Source organism: Etheostoma cragini, chromosome 23 (genome assembly GCF_013103735.1).
Source record: "Etheostoma cragini isolate CJK2018 chromosome 23, CSU_Ecrag_1.0, whole genome shotgun sequence".
Classification (NCBI taxonomy): Eukaryota; Metazoa; Chordata; class Actinopteri; order Perciformes; family Percidae; genus Etheostoma; species Etheostoma cragini.
Genome location: NC_048429.1, coordinates 17,865,365 through 17,881,360, shown reverse-complemented (window position 1 = coordinate 17,881,360; position 15,996 = coordinate 17,865,365). Strand labels below are relative to the sequence as shown.

The window sequence follows — 15,996 nt, the reverse complement described above, 5'->3', positions numbered from 1 at the left end:
ATTGGCTGCTTAGAAATTAAGTGTTAACGAGCAGTTGGACAGGTGTACCTAATAAAGTGGCCGGTGAGTGTACATTGTAGTAATATACTATTTATACTTTTTTTTTTTGTGGGCTGCCTAGATCAGAAAACGTCAGATATTTGCATATACATGACAATACTTAGCAGTTACTTTGAAGTTATGAGGAAAGTATCCTTAATGAAAAATGGCGGCTGTGGTTCAGTGGTAGAGCGGTTGCCTGCCAATTGGAAGGTTGGTGGTTCAGTCCCTGGCCCTGCAGTCCCATGTCGAAGTGTCCTTGGGCAAGAAACTGAACCCAGAGTTCCCCCTGATGCTACCCATCAGTGTGAATGTGTGAGTGTATATATGATTAGCAGGTGGCACCTTGTACGGCAGCCTCGGCCAGTGTATTTGTGTGTGAATGGAGAATATATCCTGTATGCTGTAAAAGCGCTTTGCGTAGTTAAGACTAGAAAAGCGCTATATAAATACAGCGCATTTACAAATGGCCAAGCTACAGAAATTCAAACCAGCTTAAGAAAGCCTACGTTTCATCTGAAGTGGAGTTGGTTTCTTGTCTTGTTTCAGTTAAGCTGTTCAAAGAAGAAGTCACCAGGCTGTTGAACTGCAAGTACTTCAGTTGTCTTCCACTTCCACCCAAAAAGTCTCCAGAGGTGCTCCTGAAGTCAAACAGCCACAGTAGTAAGGTTATCAGGCTTTGTTTACTGTGACAAAACATCTGGGTGGGTGAAGGGGGAAGATTTATTCAAACGGATAATTTGGTGAAACGGAAGATTAGGACTAGGCCTTAAAAAAACCTTGGCAGTATGACTTTTAATTGACTACTGAAACTCTTCTATACTTTTTTTTTTTTTTAATCGAGTCAAAATATGGTTAACTGCGGATTTTTCTTTTTGCTCCTGTCAGCCACATCAAAGTCAAAACCAAATGAAGTACCTAAGGAGGTAAGGCTAATATCCAGTGTTATGTTTTTTTTAAAGCTTTATTTAGGTACTGTATGTGACGTTTTTTGTAAGCATGCGCCAGGATCCACTGATGCAATGGTGATATGGCAGTTTTTCAACAGACTATACCTGACTGATCCTAAGATCCTTCCAGTTCGGAGTGGAGACTTCCAGACCGCGAGGGAGCCTCCCGACTCCTGGGAAATGGAGGTCTCAGAGGGACCCACGTCACCCCAAGCTGCAGTCCACAAACCATGGAGAGGAGCTGCTACTTTTATCCTCAAAGGCCCAGTCACTACCAAGAAGCAATATGCTGACTGCAAACAGGTGAGGTACCATCTAGTCAGGCTTTGCCGGACCCTCTTGCAGTGTTGTAGAGGGGGTTGGGCTAGTCCACACAATATTCCAGCAAAGGAGAAGAAGAATGTGCTCTGGTTTACTGGCTTAGCTTTAAACCAATAACTATCGTCTTGGGCAGTTCTAAGGCCACAGGGCCTCTGTTAAATAGCCTCAGGAAGGAACTTGTTTTGGTGGAATGTGTACCTTCAAAATTCAGATTGTCAAGGGTATGGACTAGGTACCATCAAACGATCAGTGCACAGGACTTGGCATTGCAATTGTGTTGGAGCAAAAAAGACATTTTATCTACTTTTTTTTTTTTTTTTTTTTTTATTGTATCATAAATATTCAGGATGGCATTTACTAGCCGTAAGCTTAATGTAAACAGACCAATATCTGTACGGAATCAAACAAAATAAAAAAGCCTGATTAAAACATCAAAGTATTCACTCATAGTCAAATCCTGCAGTGTCGTTTAATTTTCGCGAGAGACTAAGCATTTGTCACAGCAACTCAGGGACTGTAGATGAGCAAAATAATAATTTGGGCATTTTTTTGTTCTGCCCTTTAAATGTTGCTCTGCACCATAAGTTTTGGAATGGAGGCCTGCATCAAGCATGTACCGCTTATAATAACTACTTTTTATTTATAGATTTTGCACTCTATTAATGTTGCTGTGTTCACACGTATTTTATGAATAATTTAGCCCTACAGCTTAATGTTAAAATCGAATTTTTTAGTATGAAAAGTTATGGAATTAAACTGCCGCTAAACACCATAACAATGGAATTGCAAAGTCTAAGAAATGACAGTTGTTGGAACATGGACCTAAATTAAAAAAAAACACACACGCTTGCAGCGGTCATTGTGTTCATGCAAATATCAATCTACACATTTGTGTATATTTTCTGTGACTTCACATTCAGAATATTTCATAAAAGTGAAAATTTCAATTTACAACTTTTTTTTCTTTTTACCAGCTCTTGTTTTTGTGACTTCACATTTAGATCACATGTGTTTTTTTTTAGTTTTTTTTTTTTTGCAAGTGCAAATTTTAAAATAAAAGTTCAGATTCTGTAGGCTCTCAACTTTTGCACCATATTTAACTTCATAGTAAATGCAAGTGTCTCGGCTCTGTCGTAACTCTGGGATGAATCCTGCAAAGTGGTCTGCTTGTAGAAGCATTCCTGTTAAGTCACTGCGTAATCAAGCCAAACTAATAAATTGATCAGGCTGTTATAATTACAAAATATCAAATCTCATGTAAAGGCATATGTCAGCCAATAAGTAACAAGAATTTGCTTGTTTGAGGTAATTTAGTGGCTCCATTAGTTTGTCAACAGGAACCACTGACTGAAGTTTATTTTGTGGCTTTAAAGTTTCCTGCTCAGTATTTGGTGTCTTTTGTTATTATTGTTGACTCTACCAAAATATTTGTATGCGTTGGTCATTTTCTAAAGCTTTCAAAGATCAAAAGCTGCGCAAAATGTAATTTTACTTTTTTTTTTTTTTTTTCTTTTTTTTTTTTTTTTTTTGGGACCAGTCATCTGGTCACGTTGGCCATTAAAACGTATATCTGAAAGTAAGGATTAGGTTCAGCGGCGGATGCAGGTCTTACTCTTAATGTATTTGCCAGGTATGAGGACATATACGAGGATTTGTTTTTTCTATGGAACACCGTTGCTCACAATGCACTTAAACATACAAAACAACCAAACGACAGACGGACAGACAGACTCCACGTTTAACTCATCGGGGGAATGAAATGTGAGTCTGTCTGTGCCTGCAAACAGCGGAGCTGGTTTGATTTCTAATGTTATTGTACATTAAGTGTATTTTTCAACAATGGTGTCCTCTTAATAGTGTGATATTTTCCCCAGAGGAAAGAGAGGAGAGCCAAAGGAGAGCAACATGTTAAGTTGGTGAGTATGAAATAGTTTAAAATAAAGAGAAATCTCTACTGGAAACCATTCTGACTATCCTCTTTTTAACAGGCAGTTGACATGGATATGCCTGTAGAAGTTTTCAACTCTCCATTTGCCTTGCCCAAAGACCCGGTCCTGAGGAAGCAGCACCTAGAGGACCTCATGACAAAGATCCATGGCTCCTTCAGTTTTATGCAGGTGCTGAAATCATATTAACCACCCAGTACTAAATGAAACTATGGTCTTGGTATTTGAGTCTACTTTGATTGTTGGAGATGAGTTTTTAAGATGATGCTGTCCTCTTCAGGAATCTCATTTGGATGGTGAGATCTCCCCCACTAATGGCCACCCCAGACTGAAGAGACGGCCGTCTGCATCTCCACCTCCTCTGGGTAAATTCAAAACAAGTAGTTCTCTGATTTGCCAGACAATCGCAACTTATTAACTTTTTCCAGGAGCTGTAAACCCATACCACATGGTCTTCATTAGTTGATGGGTGATTGCTCATGGAACTGAATCTCCAATGAAAATCCAAACCAGATGGTCTTAAAAAAAAATTTGGCAATAGACCATGTGTGATATTCAAGGTGAAATGTAAACAATTAACATAACTGAAAGGTATTTTTAATCTACAGCTTCTTATTCTAAACCATAAAGTAAGGCTATAGATGTGTGCAGGAATGATTGAGACTTTAGTACAGTGTTCAGACGAAGCAAAAACACTTAAACTCTATTATTTGACTCACAAAGTTTAAAGCAGTGGTGGTTTTTCGGCAAAGTGAAATAGGCCGGGGGGGCGGCGGCACAAGCTCCAAAGAAAATCCTTAGATTTTCTTCAATTTATCATGTCACTCTGTGGGTATTTGAAAAATTGGTGCCCTGGGCCAGTTGACCTCTGGGTCTGGGCTTGATGTGAAGGGCATGCACCCATGGAGGGAAAATGTAAATCTGTCTCCCAAATGGACAAGGAACGAAATGGGGGACCATATTTAATGCATGATAAGGATCTATCAGCAAGCTAAGACAGTTTTTGGACTGCTCTCAGATTGCCCTTCCTGTTGCTCAGGCAGAGAGCTTTTCATAACTAGAGTTGATCAAGTCGTACCTGAGGTCACTCAATAGGGGAGTAGATTTCATACATCAAGAAGGCCAGAAAGGTCAGGTTTTAGTTTTTCTGTTCTTAGTGCATAATGGTGAAATAAGATTCTTTAGCGTGTTTACATTTGTGTGAGCTACTTATTTATTGTGATGGATATTTGCATAGTCTATATATATTTTATATTCTCTGCTCATTTTTATAAATCTGTCAGTACTTTTGGCACTTTAATTTATAAATTATTATAACATAAGTGAAAAAGCCGGCTGCGTGGCGTGTCAGTTTCTTTTATAAGACAAAAAAGGCTCCATGCAACAAACACCACCCTCATGCAGGGAGTGTGCCAGAGACTTTAGTCTCTTTAATGTTCCCTGTGGAGTTTTTGACCCCCGTACCCCTATAAAGCAGTGTGATAACATGCATCCATGTGGTAGAAATTCACTGAAACGAAGACTGCTAGCTTTAAGGTCTTTACACACTGAGGGTTTGACGAAAGTGACGGGATATGTGGTGTGACCGGACGAGAGCGATCGAAGCGGGAGACTTGGCATCTAGCGGTGACAATATCAATTGTACCCAATACCCAATGAATGGGCAGAAGTTAGTCAGCAGTTTGAGCCCAAATAAATTTTGCAGCTCCACAGGACCAGCGGAAGTGTTCCGTGTGTTTTCCAGGCTGTTGAGTGGCGTTACGGGGGTTAGCTCAGGAGACTCATCCCTACCTTCCAAAATGCTGTCAGACCAAGCGGAAGCAGGAAAAGCAAACGCTAAGCTTCTGTCAGCTGTTGTATTTAATTACTGTAGGCTTGTTCAGACCTCTAAAATAATGGTTAATGTAAACGGGTAGGGCACTGGGTATGGACTGCAAATGCACTTGTAAAATGTATCTGTGTAATTTCTTGATCAACATGTTTTGTTTTGATTTGCCCTCAAACTAACCAGGTCACACAGACTTGAGAAGCCCAGTAAAAGACCCGTCCGAACTAATGCATGTAAGCATTCTTATCTTTTTTCTTTTTTTTTTTCTGTGATAAGTGTTGTGATCAAAACTGAAAATCACTTGGACTTCACTTCATCCTAATCCCCCCCCCACTCAGTCCACCCCCCTGCCTGCCAGGCTAATGGAGCGCAAAGCCACCCTGACAAACGGGAATCAGTGCCTGGAGACCTGTGAGCGGACTTTTTCCTCAATGGACCTACCTCATGTGAGAAACTGCACATTGGCTTTAAGATGCAATACATTTTTTTAGCCCGCATTACTAAGCCGTTACAGCTGTCTTGTCTCTGCAGGAACCGCTACAGTTGGCTGATATAAAGACATTTTCATCCCCACCGCTATACCGCAGGGAGTCAATCATCTCGAGTGGTCAGGAGAAGAGCCGTCCGCAGGTAAATGAGCAGTCTTGTCCGTATCGTCAGACAAAGTAATAAGATTGAGTGCAGGTGTTGATTTGTATATTTGATTTATTTTTAATAATTGTTGAGTTTCATTTAAACAGACATTCAGAATTGTAGACACATATCCTGCAAAACAATAGTAGAAAAAAACACATCTGACTGCGATCACAGCAACAAAATAAAGAAAAAAATAAAAACAATAATTAAGACTTCATAAAAACAAAATTACCTTACAGTTGCCTTATCCAACAAATCAAATCGTCACAGGCCAATATAAACATCTCTCTCCCACATGAAAAAGGCTAGATTACTTAGAATTCCCCTCATTTGCCCGTATATCTAAATAGAACAAGTTTTATTTTTTTATTTTTATAAATCCCTAGTTTAAAGTCCAAGAATGGTCCCCAAACCTGTCTAAAGATATTTTGTCTATCCTTAACAATGTACGTTCTTTCTATGGTTAGGCAAATGCCTCTATGCCACAGGCTTTTTTTTTTTTTTATTTTATTTTTTTTTTCCATTAGGATCAGTCAGGTCCAACCCCAGGATAAATTCCTCTGGATGGAGAAGATTTACAGACACTGATCATTTGTGCTGCCTCTTTCCAGAAGTCTTTCTATGATTTTAATGGAGTTTTCCTTCTCTCTTGGTGTCTAGACACCATTAACTGAGTCGGGGAAGCAGTCTCCCTGTAATGGGGGGGCATCTGGCACCTCCACTCCCCCTCAGGGACAAAGTTTCCCTGCACCCCCCACCAGACTAACTCTGACATCTGCACAGTTTCATAACATCCAGTCAGTAAGTCTTACCAAAAGTGTCATTTTTCAGTTGGGTTTCATGCTATTGAGTCTCTGTCTTTACCTCTCTGGATGTTATGACAAAGCTCCTTGACCCTTAGTCTTGCAGTAACAGACATCTCGCCACAGCGCTGCGGAGAAAGGTCTGGCAACAGGAGCATACACGCCAACGTTTAGGGGTTCTTAACCTTTCTGTAAACAAATCAAAATAGTCTTGGACAGCGGTAAGCTCTGTACGCAGTTGGTGGCTCTGCAAAATAGTCTCAGCAAGGAACTCAGCGTGCGTGTGTGTGTGTGCTCTTATAAAAGAACGATTCCAATACAGCTTATTTTACTCTGAGGGACGCTAACTCAACGTTGTTACGTTAGCAATAGTTACACACCCCAGCTTCAACAAGACCTAGATGCAGTCTGAACAGAAGCTTGCAGTCGCAAGTCTGTAGGCTTCTTTAATTGACATTTTTTTCTTTTTTTCACTGTGGGTCTTTAAGGCGAATGCCCCCTTACCTCAAAATGGGGACTTGCTCTACCAACCAGATTCTGCAGTTTTCAATGAGCCCAGGTACAGCACTGCCAGTACCCAAACACCACCGGAGATGGCTCCCTCAGAAGATGAACTACAGCTTGGTATGTTGATTAAATGTTTGTTCCTAAACTCAACTGGCATTGGCTGAATGGTAAACAGCCAGTTGTCTGAGACCCATTTCTGCATTGTCTCTCTAGTGTACCAGGCAGATCAAATGGTCGGTAACTGTGGACAGATCTTTCTGTCCCCTGGCCAATCAAGTGGAAGTGTGGGTCGTCCTTGCCAGTCGTACTACACCAGAGGATCTGTGAGAGGTATGGCACGTGGTGGCAAGGGACTGGCACAAACCTTTTGCGCTTCTGGTTGGCATCGAGGTATCTATCTCCACTTTCTTTTTCCTCTTTTGGGGGTTTTCAACACTGCATTTTCCTCCTTTTGCAAAATTTCTGTTCGGGACCAGGTGATGTAGGGTGGCCTTGTCACAGCTTGGCTACAGTTTTGCTAAAATGGCTCTGAGGTAGTTCTGAATCTTACTACTAATATCTCCTCCTTAGGAGGATCCTACGTCCCACAGACTCATCTAAGGGACGCTGGACCTGTCCTCTATGCTGCCAGAGTAAGTGTGTTCTCTATTGATTAGTTATATATTTGCTTTGTGGCTCAGGAAGTAACTGTGTATGATAGGCATTATTCAAAGACTTTTGGCGGTTTTCCACTGCGTGGTATCTACTCGACTCTTCTCGACTCTACTCGCCTTTTTTGGTTTTCCATTACGAAAAAAAGTCCCTGGGACCTGCTACCAGTTACTTTTTTTTTTTTTTTTTTTTGTACTACCTCGTCGAGGTTCCAAGCGAGCTGAGGCGAGCCCAAAAGGTGACGTGGAAACCTGCAGACTGCTGGTTGGTCGGATCACTGCGTTGTTAGCAGACAAGAGTGCGGAGTGCGTGTCCAGAACAAACGGGACATCTAAAGACACGGACAGATTATCTACTCTCTGCACTATTCTCACTTTTCAACTTCTCAATATTAAGGGCTGTTAGGGGCTTTATGCCGTTTCCAATATTGCACACTGTTGCATTAAAAAAAAAACAAGACAAGTTATCAAAGAAGTTTTTATTTAGCTTTTCAAGTAGCGCATCAAACCCTCCTGTACATCCCGGTAGTCTTCCTCTGCACCCCGTGACAGTGTCCGGCTCTGCTGGACCAGATGCATCCCAGTCGTTGTCCTAAGTCTCTCCATGACTCTCATAAAGATTATACGAAGCCCAGCAGGTCACAACCAGAGATCTCACCGGTCAGACAACGCCCACCAGACTGTCTGCGACGGCGATTTTGCAAAGCGTGAATGCTCTGAAACGCAAACAGCACACATGTTGGTGTGTAATCATGGGTACTAAAGTTCATGTACTTTATATAGCGCTAGAGTATAGCGTTGGTAAATACTGACCGGGGCCCCTAACACATGCAATGTTAGCTAACGTTACCAGGAAACTTAACTTACCTTTTTGTGTCGGCAAACAATGGTCATGTCGACGTCTGAACTCCGTCGATATTCCCAAACTCCTGATTTTTTTTATTTTTTTATTTATTTTTTTGCGGTGATTTTTGTTGCTTCCTTCAGCTTGTTTTGAAACAACTTTTCTTCTGGGTGTGGCGAGTAGCCGACGTGCTGTTGTGAGTCGCGTTGATAATTAAATCATCACGCGTAGCTATGGTGACCAGTCACGCTGAGGCGTTACTCATTTTGCAATGGAAAACGGACACAGAACATACATGCATATAAAGATCTCCAGTCCCCAGAGGTCTGCGTTTATCCACCGGTAAAACTCCTGTTGAATGCCGCTCTTCAGAAGGGTTAAATCATACACTTTCCCTTTTTAGCGTTTAGCTTAGCGTGGGGACATAGCAACCATAAACACTGGCTCAGCAGTTTGCTGCCCTTGAGCAAGGCCCTTAACCCAAACACCTCCATTGGAGCTGCTCAGTGGCAGCAGATCAGACTGGTTGTATCGCAGCTTCCAGGTACAAATGTGGAACTGAATTTGATTGGGTTTTCCTGGGAAAAAAGAGGCTTCCTCTTAGTAAACCTTCCATGACAGATTGAATTGGTTAAAACAAAAAACCTCATCCAAACTGACAAAACTATGCCAAAATTCAATTATGTTTATGGTCTTTCAATAAACTCCTGTTATGAAATATATTTTGAGAGTGATACAAAATTATATCCTTTTGATTACAAGCGCATACTAACATTTAAAAAAAAAAAAAAAAAAAAACTGATGGGAAATATTTAAGTTATAGTTTTGTTTTTACATCACTACTCGGTTAAATGTAATGAACAGCACAACTATGAAGGGCAGCCTTCCGTTCACCAGCTTCTCCAACCTTTCAGCTCAATGTCCCAGAACACAACTGGACATAGAGCTCAGGACACCATTCTCCACCATTTTCATGCAATGAGAATGAATACGTAAAGGTCCAATTGGAACTCGGATGTTTTTAAAAATAAAATGTGTTTTCCATCAGCAGTGACTCCTGCCTGCAGCCAAGAATTCTGCTTGCTTGTATTTTTCTCTATTACGAGCTCTAGTATTTAACTTGACACCGTACCTTTTTGCTCAAAAGTCGTTAATTCACACAGAAGTATGCAAAATTAGGCTTAACCATGTGGTTATTTCATATAGACCATTAAAGCACAATAGACGTTCTATATGATGTATTGTTATCCATTTAAGAAATGACCTATGTCTGGATAGAAGAGTTGGGCCAGATTGTGACAGATTATAAGCACTATAGTGAAGTGGTTAAGAAAATGGGGCTAAAGTGACTGAACAACCTGTCTGATCATGTGATTGCTCATTGCCTTTTTCTGTGTTGGTCAATACAAAGTTATCACTACAGATGCAACTGAGGCTTCTGTCCAGATTCAATTCTTTGATACAATGATGCCAATTCAATTTGTAGTGATTTTCATTAATTGCAATTCAATAGTATTGAAATTTTATTTTTACTTTAACAAAAACAAAAGTTGAATAATCTTCTAGAGACAATATATTGTGAGGCATTTCCAAAAAACAAATTTCTTTCTAAAAATGCACATCAAATGTCAGTCTATTTATTTAATTTGTAAGAAGGAACATAAAATTTTTGCTTTTGGTCAAAGGGATATGATGTGGTTGCCCACCGTGGTACCATATATACAAAAATGTAGGTCAATCATTGGTGTTTAAAGACGAAAAAAAATCTGTTCTAGGGAAAATATATTCATTATTTTCCACCCCTAAAATGAACAGTCCCCAGCTAGATCTTCAAAACTGAAAGAACAATGTTGGTAAGAAGTATGTAATGTAGATTAACATGCTACAGGCAATTGCATACTGTTAAATTAAACATGTTGGCTTGAACATTTTTTTTTTTTTTTTCTTCATCTTCAACCGGGACCCTATTTCCATGCATTTATGTCTAAGTGACGAATATGCACAGTAATCGTTGGCGTTTTTCCGCGTGTCTCTACGACGTAACATTAGACATTCACCAGCATTATTAGATCTTGGTTGAAGCATGCTGCGTGCTTATTGGCTCACTGATGAGATTTGGTCCTTAAGTCTTAAAATTGGGTATTGAATGACAAAGCACTTATTCAAAACAAGTTACTAGGCAATTCGGTTGGTGCCTAAAAAGTCAATATCTCAATAGTCTATAAAAGATAAGTTTAACCATCACTAAACCCAGCTGAGTTTCTTTGGAGTGTTGCATGTTAAACCTATAGCTCTCTCTTTCCCAACATTAATATTGGGAAATATTGACAATGTCAGTGGGAAACCTAGCACTTTTTAGTAAAACAGTAGTAAATTGAAGGTGTGCGTTAACTTTGAGCTTTTTTTGTGTCTCCTTTGACTGCAGCTGTCTCTACTGGACCGATGGTTATTAATCAGTCACTTGGACACAAACTTAAGACAATGGGGTCCAGTATGGAGGGGGGGGTGCTTTCTCTTACAAATCCAGTGTCTGTTTTTATAGTTCCTCTGTGGTATTTTTCTCAGGACTCTGGATATCAACACAGCTACAGACGTGGAGGAGGAAGGCGTAACTCGAGTGGTAAGAACATAACGTCTATCTCTTAACTGTCTTCCATCAATCACGGAAGAGTTTCTTGTAGCATGCAAATTTCATGCCCAATGGCTACTACTTTTATCACTTGCACTGCATTTCTGTCTGGTAGTTTATTACTGCATATGGTTTCTTAGAGGAAGACCATATTTTGAAATCCAGCCTTGGTAATTAGGGGCACAAAATATCATTCATATCTCCATGCAAATGGTGCTCGAAGAAATAATTGTTACCCGTCATAATATAACTGGTTGCTTATGTATATGCACCGTATGTATAGTGTATTTGACAGACATTTACGTGTTTAACAATATCTGACATAAAATGTATTGAAAGGTGCATGTGATGTGTTATAGGGTCATTGCACAGGGATAAGTCTTTCACTGCCAGCTCTTTCTCCATAGCGCTATGGAGTAAAGTCTGGCTACACCACACATACATTACATTCTGGGATAGGAGAAGGAAAAAACAAACCCTGGTTTGTTTGCATTTTAGCAGTGGCGTCGGCTCTGCTAAATCGTCTTGGGAAGGAAAATTGCTTTGGAACATTTGTACCCTGCAAAAGAAGACACCACATGCAATACTAGTCATGGCATGAAAATTTCACTTTGCGTTTATTTTATTTCTTTAAACTAGTGTCTGCACAATACAATAATGTGAGGTCTTTAACTTTTTCTGGTTAAATGTCATTTAACGCTGTGTGTACTTTGTCCTCATCAATCCCACCAGTCGGTCCCAAACGTTTTACAGTAAATGTCGTAAACATATTCTTTGTAAACCTCTGTAATAATTCTCTGAAAGGACAAAGCAGGCCTGCCTTGTTGCACAATCCAAATTTTCTTTAAAACATTCTAAACCACGCGCAGGATTTCAGGCATCCTGGAATTTACTACCGTTGATCGAGACTACACAGGGACTGAACCTGACACTGGACTGGTGTTACGTGTTTGTCATAGTGACAATCTAGGAAGAAAATGTTCTTGTCTGGTTGTTTTGCCAACCGGTTTTCTGTAGCGCCTATTAAAGGAGAGCTAAAATGGCTTGTGTCCATGGTGTGATGGGTCTGGAGCTGTATAATTCTTGGATGGAGGGCTGGTTGGCACCAAGGATTTTCTTTGCAGTCCTCACTATGTATTGCAGTCTTCACATCCATCGCTATACTAAACAGGAATAGAGAACAGACTAGATAATTGCACTGTAGGTACTGGATGAGCAGCACCTGAAGCAATTGAACTTCTTGAGCTGGAACAGGCAGTTCATCCTCTGCTAGCCTCTAGGGACGTCCACTTCAGATACTACAGATTTGTTTTTAATGTTGTGTCCTTTCCTTTTAAGAGTTATAAAAACACTTCTGTTGTAGCAACATTGCACAGATGCTATAGAAGCAATGTTTGTTTTGTTATCGCTTGTCCTTATTCCTGTCTGTAAAATGTGTGGATACTTAATTTAACTGCAGAACAAATCAGCTACGGGTACAAATTAAGCAACCTGAATTTAAATGCATTTAGTATTAAGCTGTTGGAAGTTCCCCAAATTGCGTTCAGTGGCTTGGTGCACTATTAGGTGCCACCTTGTATTTTTTTCTTTTTTTTAAATAAAACTAAAGTAGGATTTGTCAGAACCAAAGTAAATGTCATAGATTTAGTTCTACACAAACTATTAGATTTATAACATTACAATCTGACTTTTGCTGGACATTCCCTTTTTAGACTGATTTTTAAGGCTGATACGATATAAACATTTAGTTATTAAAAAATCCCATATTCTGATACTTGAAGAAATAATTTTTTTAAATCCAGAAACTCGTTACAAAAATTTCCCTAACATTAGTTATTTGTAGTTTGAGTTCTCACCAAAATAAAATTTGTTTTATTGTCAGAACAGAGTAACATCAAAATATCTTAAAGTTCTGATAAAACTTTTAATTATATTTTTGTTCAAATAAACTTACAATGTTGCCCACAGGGACATTGTAGAGCGCTCTCTGGTGGACAAACTATGTGACACAAAACTCATGACATGCTTTTTTAGAATCTTTTGTCATTAAAGATAATTCTGATGAATATTTAAAAAAAGGTCTAATCCATTTTCTAAAGTTTTTTTTTTTTAGTTTTTTTACTTTTTACTCTAGTCTTAGTCAGTAGATTAGTTGGGAAATATGTTGCATTTTCCTTTTGGATTAGTGTCTTCACTCAATTCAAGCGGATAATAAACCATTAAAATTCTTGTGAGACTGTTCACTCCACTCATTGGGTAAATTTGTCTGGGAGTGAGAAATGAACTGCAGGAAGAAGGTCCCATCTGTACAGATATCAAGAAGGCCTCATACTTGGCTCCTAATCTGAATTTATTCCCTGGCTAGCTGCTTGCATAATAGTTTTAAAACCTGGGTTTGGCTGAAACGTGCAGTGAAGGCCTCATTTGTTCAGATCAAAGTTACCAAGCATACCAAGGGGGAAGCGAACCTTCAGATTCCCCCAGACTAAACTCTGTGCTGCAGAGTCCACATTGGTGATTCCTAATCTGCTTTTTGTCTCAACCCTGCAGCAGCCTGGAGTGACTCTTCCCAGGTGAGCACCCCAGACAGGGAGGGAGCTTTTACAATTGTAGGTCATGACTCTGGTCATGGGGATTCCCTGTCGGTTTCCACCGGGGATGTCCCTCTCACTCCCCATGGCCACCATCACACCCTGCTTCCCATGCAACTCTACCCGCTCTCCCAGCCGATGCGAGTGGCCTTTAACGCCTCTCGCACGGCCAACTTTGCTCCAGGCAACCTCGACCAGCCCATCGTGTTCGATCAGCTGCACAGCAACTTAGGGGAGATGTACGACACCCACATCGGCCGCTTCACTTGCCCCGTCAACGGAACCTATGTTTTCATCTTCCACATCCTGAAGCTTGCCATCAACGTGCCCCTCTACATTAACCTCATGCGCAATGAAGATGTGATGGTGTCAGCATACGCCAACGATGGCGCCCCAGATCATGAGACAGCCAGCAACCACGCCATCCTGCCACTCTTCCAAGGAGATCAGGTGTGGCTCCGGTTACATCGTGGTGCCATCTATGGCAGCACCTGGAAGTACAGCACCTTCTCTGGCTTCCTGCTGTACCAGGATTGAATTTTTGGTCAAACAAAGGACTCTCTTCTTCCAGTGTGTGGACTGTTTACTTTGTAATAAATGGTAATTTAAACTGACATTTAAGTGTTGTGGTCAGGCTGCATGGCAATGGCCTTTTCACCATAGAGCTCATTCATAAATAAGATGTCAGTTGCCAAATGATATGCTCTGTCGTCACAGCCATTGTTTATATTTGAAATAGGGACTATGACTTTACATAAACCAAATGTAAAACTCCATATGAATGTATACATGATGGTGGTGCGCCCTGTGAATAAGAAACTGATAACATGCCATCTTGCTGTGAATCAACTAGAGTATATCACCATCTTTAGCCCACAGGTACCTTATTTCAGTGAGAACTCTAATGCAATGTTGTATTTGTGTCTTGTTTTCTGAATGGCTTTGGATGACTGACTAGATGTTAAATTGCCAATTAACTGAATCATTGGCTGGTTTATTCAATGAATAACAGTTGACCCTACTGTCAGCACTTTGCTTGTTGCCGTGCTCCTATGCCTTCAGTCTCACCTTGCTGTATGTGAATGTAAAGCTGACAAAGGAAAGATTGTTCTTGGTGGTGGGTATGGTGTTAAACACGTACGGCCAAATTGTTGAACTAACAGTCTACTGTGGAGAGATGAAAGTGGTTCCTTGATGTGCCTAAATAAAAAGCTACACGGTGAAAGTTGTCTTGTTTAAATTAGACATGTTACTTTCAACTGTGTCGATTTAGTTGGCTGATGTACTCAAAGCATGTGGGGACTGTGGGCAATGCCTGAAAAATCTTTCCATACGGCAATAGAAACAAATTTTATCAAAGCATTGACAAACACAATCTGGGGTCTCTTATCAACAGGAGTACTGTAATGCGTAAGAACATTATCTTGCACTGTAGAATTTACAAACTTGTACTTACATTACAGAATGTGTAATTTACACACTGAGGTTGAGCTCGCTCCAAAGATTCTCCTTTGGGTTTAGGTCTGGAGACTTGCTAGGCCACGCCAGAACCTTGATATGCTTCTTACAGAGCCACTCCTTAGTTATGCTGGCTGTGTGCTTCGGGTCATTGTCATGTTGGATGACCCAGCCTCGACCCATCTTCAATGCTCTAACTGAGGAAAGGAGGTTGTCCCCAAAATCTCACAATACGTGGCCCCGGTCATACTCTCCTTAATACAGTGCCGTCACCCTGTCCCATGTGCAGAGAAACGCCCCCAAAGCATGATGCTATCACCCCCATGCTTCACAGTAGGGATGGTGTTCTTGGGATGGTACTCATCATTCTTCTTCCTCCAAACACGGTTAGTTCAATTATGACCAAAAAGTACTACTTTGGTCTCATCTGACCTCATGACTTTCTTCCATGACTCTTCTGGATCATCCAAATGGTCATTGGCAAACTTAAGACGGCCCTTGATATGTGCTGGTTTAAGCAGGGGAACCTTCCGTGCCATGCATGATTTCAAACCATGACGTCTTAGTGTATTACCAACAATAACCTTGGAAACGGTGGTCCCAGCTCTTTTCAGGTCATTGACCAGCTCAGCCCGTGTAGTTCTGGGCTGATTTCTCACCTTTCTTAGGATCATTGAGAACCCACGAGGTGAGCTCTTGCATGGAGCCCCAGTCCGAGGGAGATTGACAGTCATGTTTAGCTTCTTCCATTTTCTAATGATTGCTCCAACAGTGGACCTTTTTTCACCAAGCTG

At 40.6% G+C, this 15,996-nt stretch overlaps 1 protein-coding gene across 4 annotated transcripts in view; it reads left to right on the top strand.

The window, feature by feature from the left end:
* The window catches only part of caprin2 (caprin family member 2), a 23,451-nt gene extending 8,478 nt beyond the window's left edge, over positions 1–14,973 (top strand). The window contains exons 7-21 of one of the 4 annotated variants that reach the window (XM_034863170.1): positions 589–702; positions 928–965; positions 1,077–1,292; positions 3,185–3,226; positions 3,299–3,427; positions 3,537–3,621; positions 5,268–5,317; positions 5,423–5,530; positions 5,616–5,714; positions 6,381–6,521; positions 7,012–7,147; positions 7,244–7,420; positions 7,601–7,662; positions 11,090–11,144; positions 13,704–14,973. In XM_034863170.1, coding sequence (XP_034719061.1) covers positions 589–702; positions 928–965; positions 1,077–1,292; positions 3,185–3,226; positions 3,299–3,427; positions 3,537–3,621; positions 5,268–5,317; positions 5,423–5,530; positions 5,616–5,714; positions 6,381–6,521; positions 7,012–7,147; positions 7,244–7,420; positions 7,601–7,662; positions 11,090–11,144; positions 13,704–14,281 — 2,030 coding nt within the window. In that variant the 3' untranslated portion in view covers positions 14,282–14,973. Of the gene's footprint in view, positions 1–588; positions 703–927; positions 966–1,076; positions 1,293–3,184; positions 3,227–3,298; positions 3,428–3,536; positions 3,622–5,267; positions 5,318–5,422; positions 5,531–5,615; positions 5,715–6,380; positions 6,522–7,002; positions 7,148–7,243; positions 7,421–7,600; positions 7,663–11,066; positions 11,145–13,703 lie in introns of all 4 variants that reach the window. The other 3 variants (XM_034863171.1, XM_034863169.1, XM_034863172.1) reach the window with 3 other exon arrangements.
* The last annotated feature ends 1,023 nt before the right edge of the window (positions 14,974–15,996 follow it).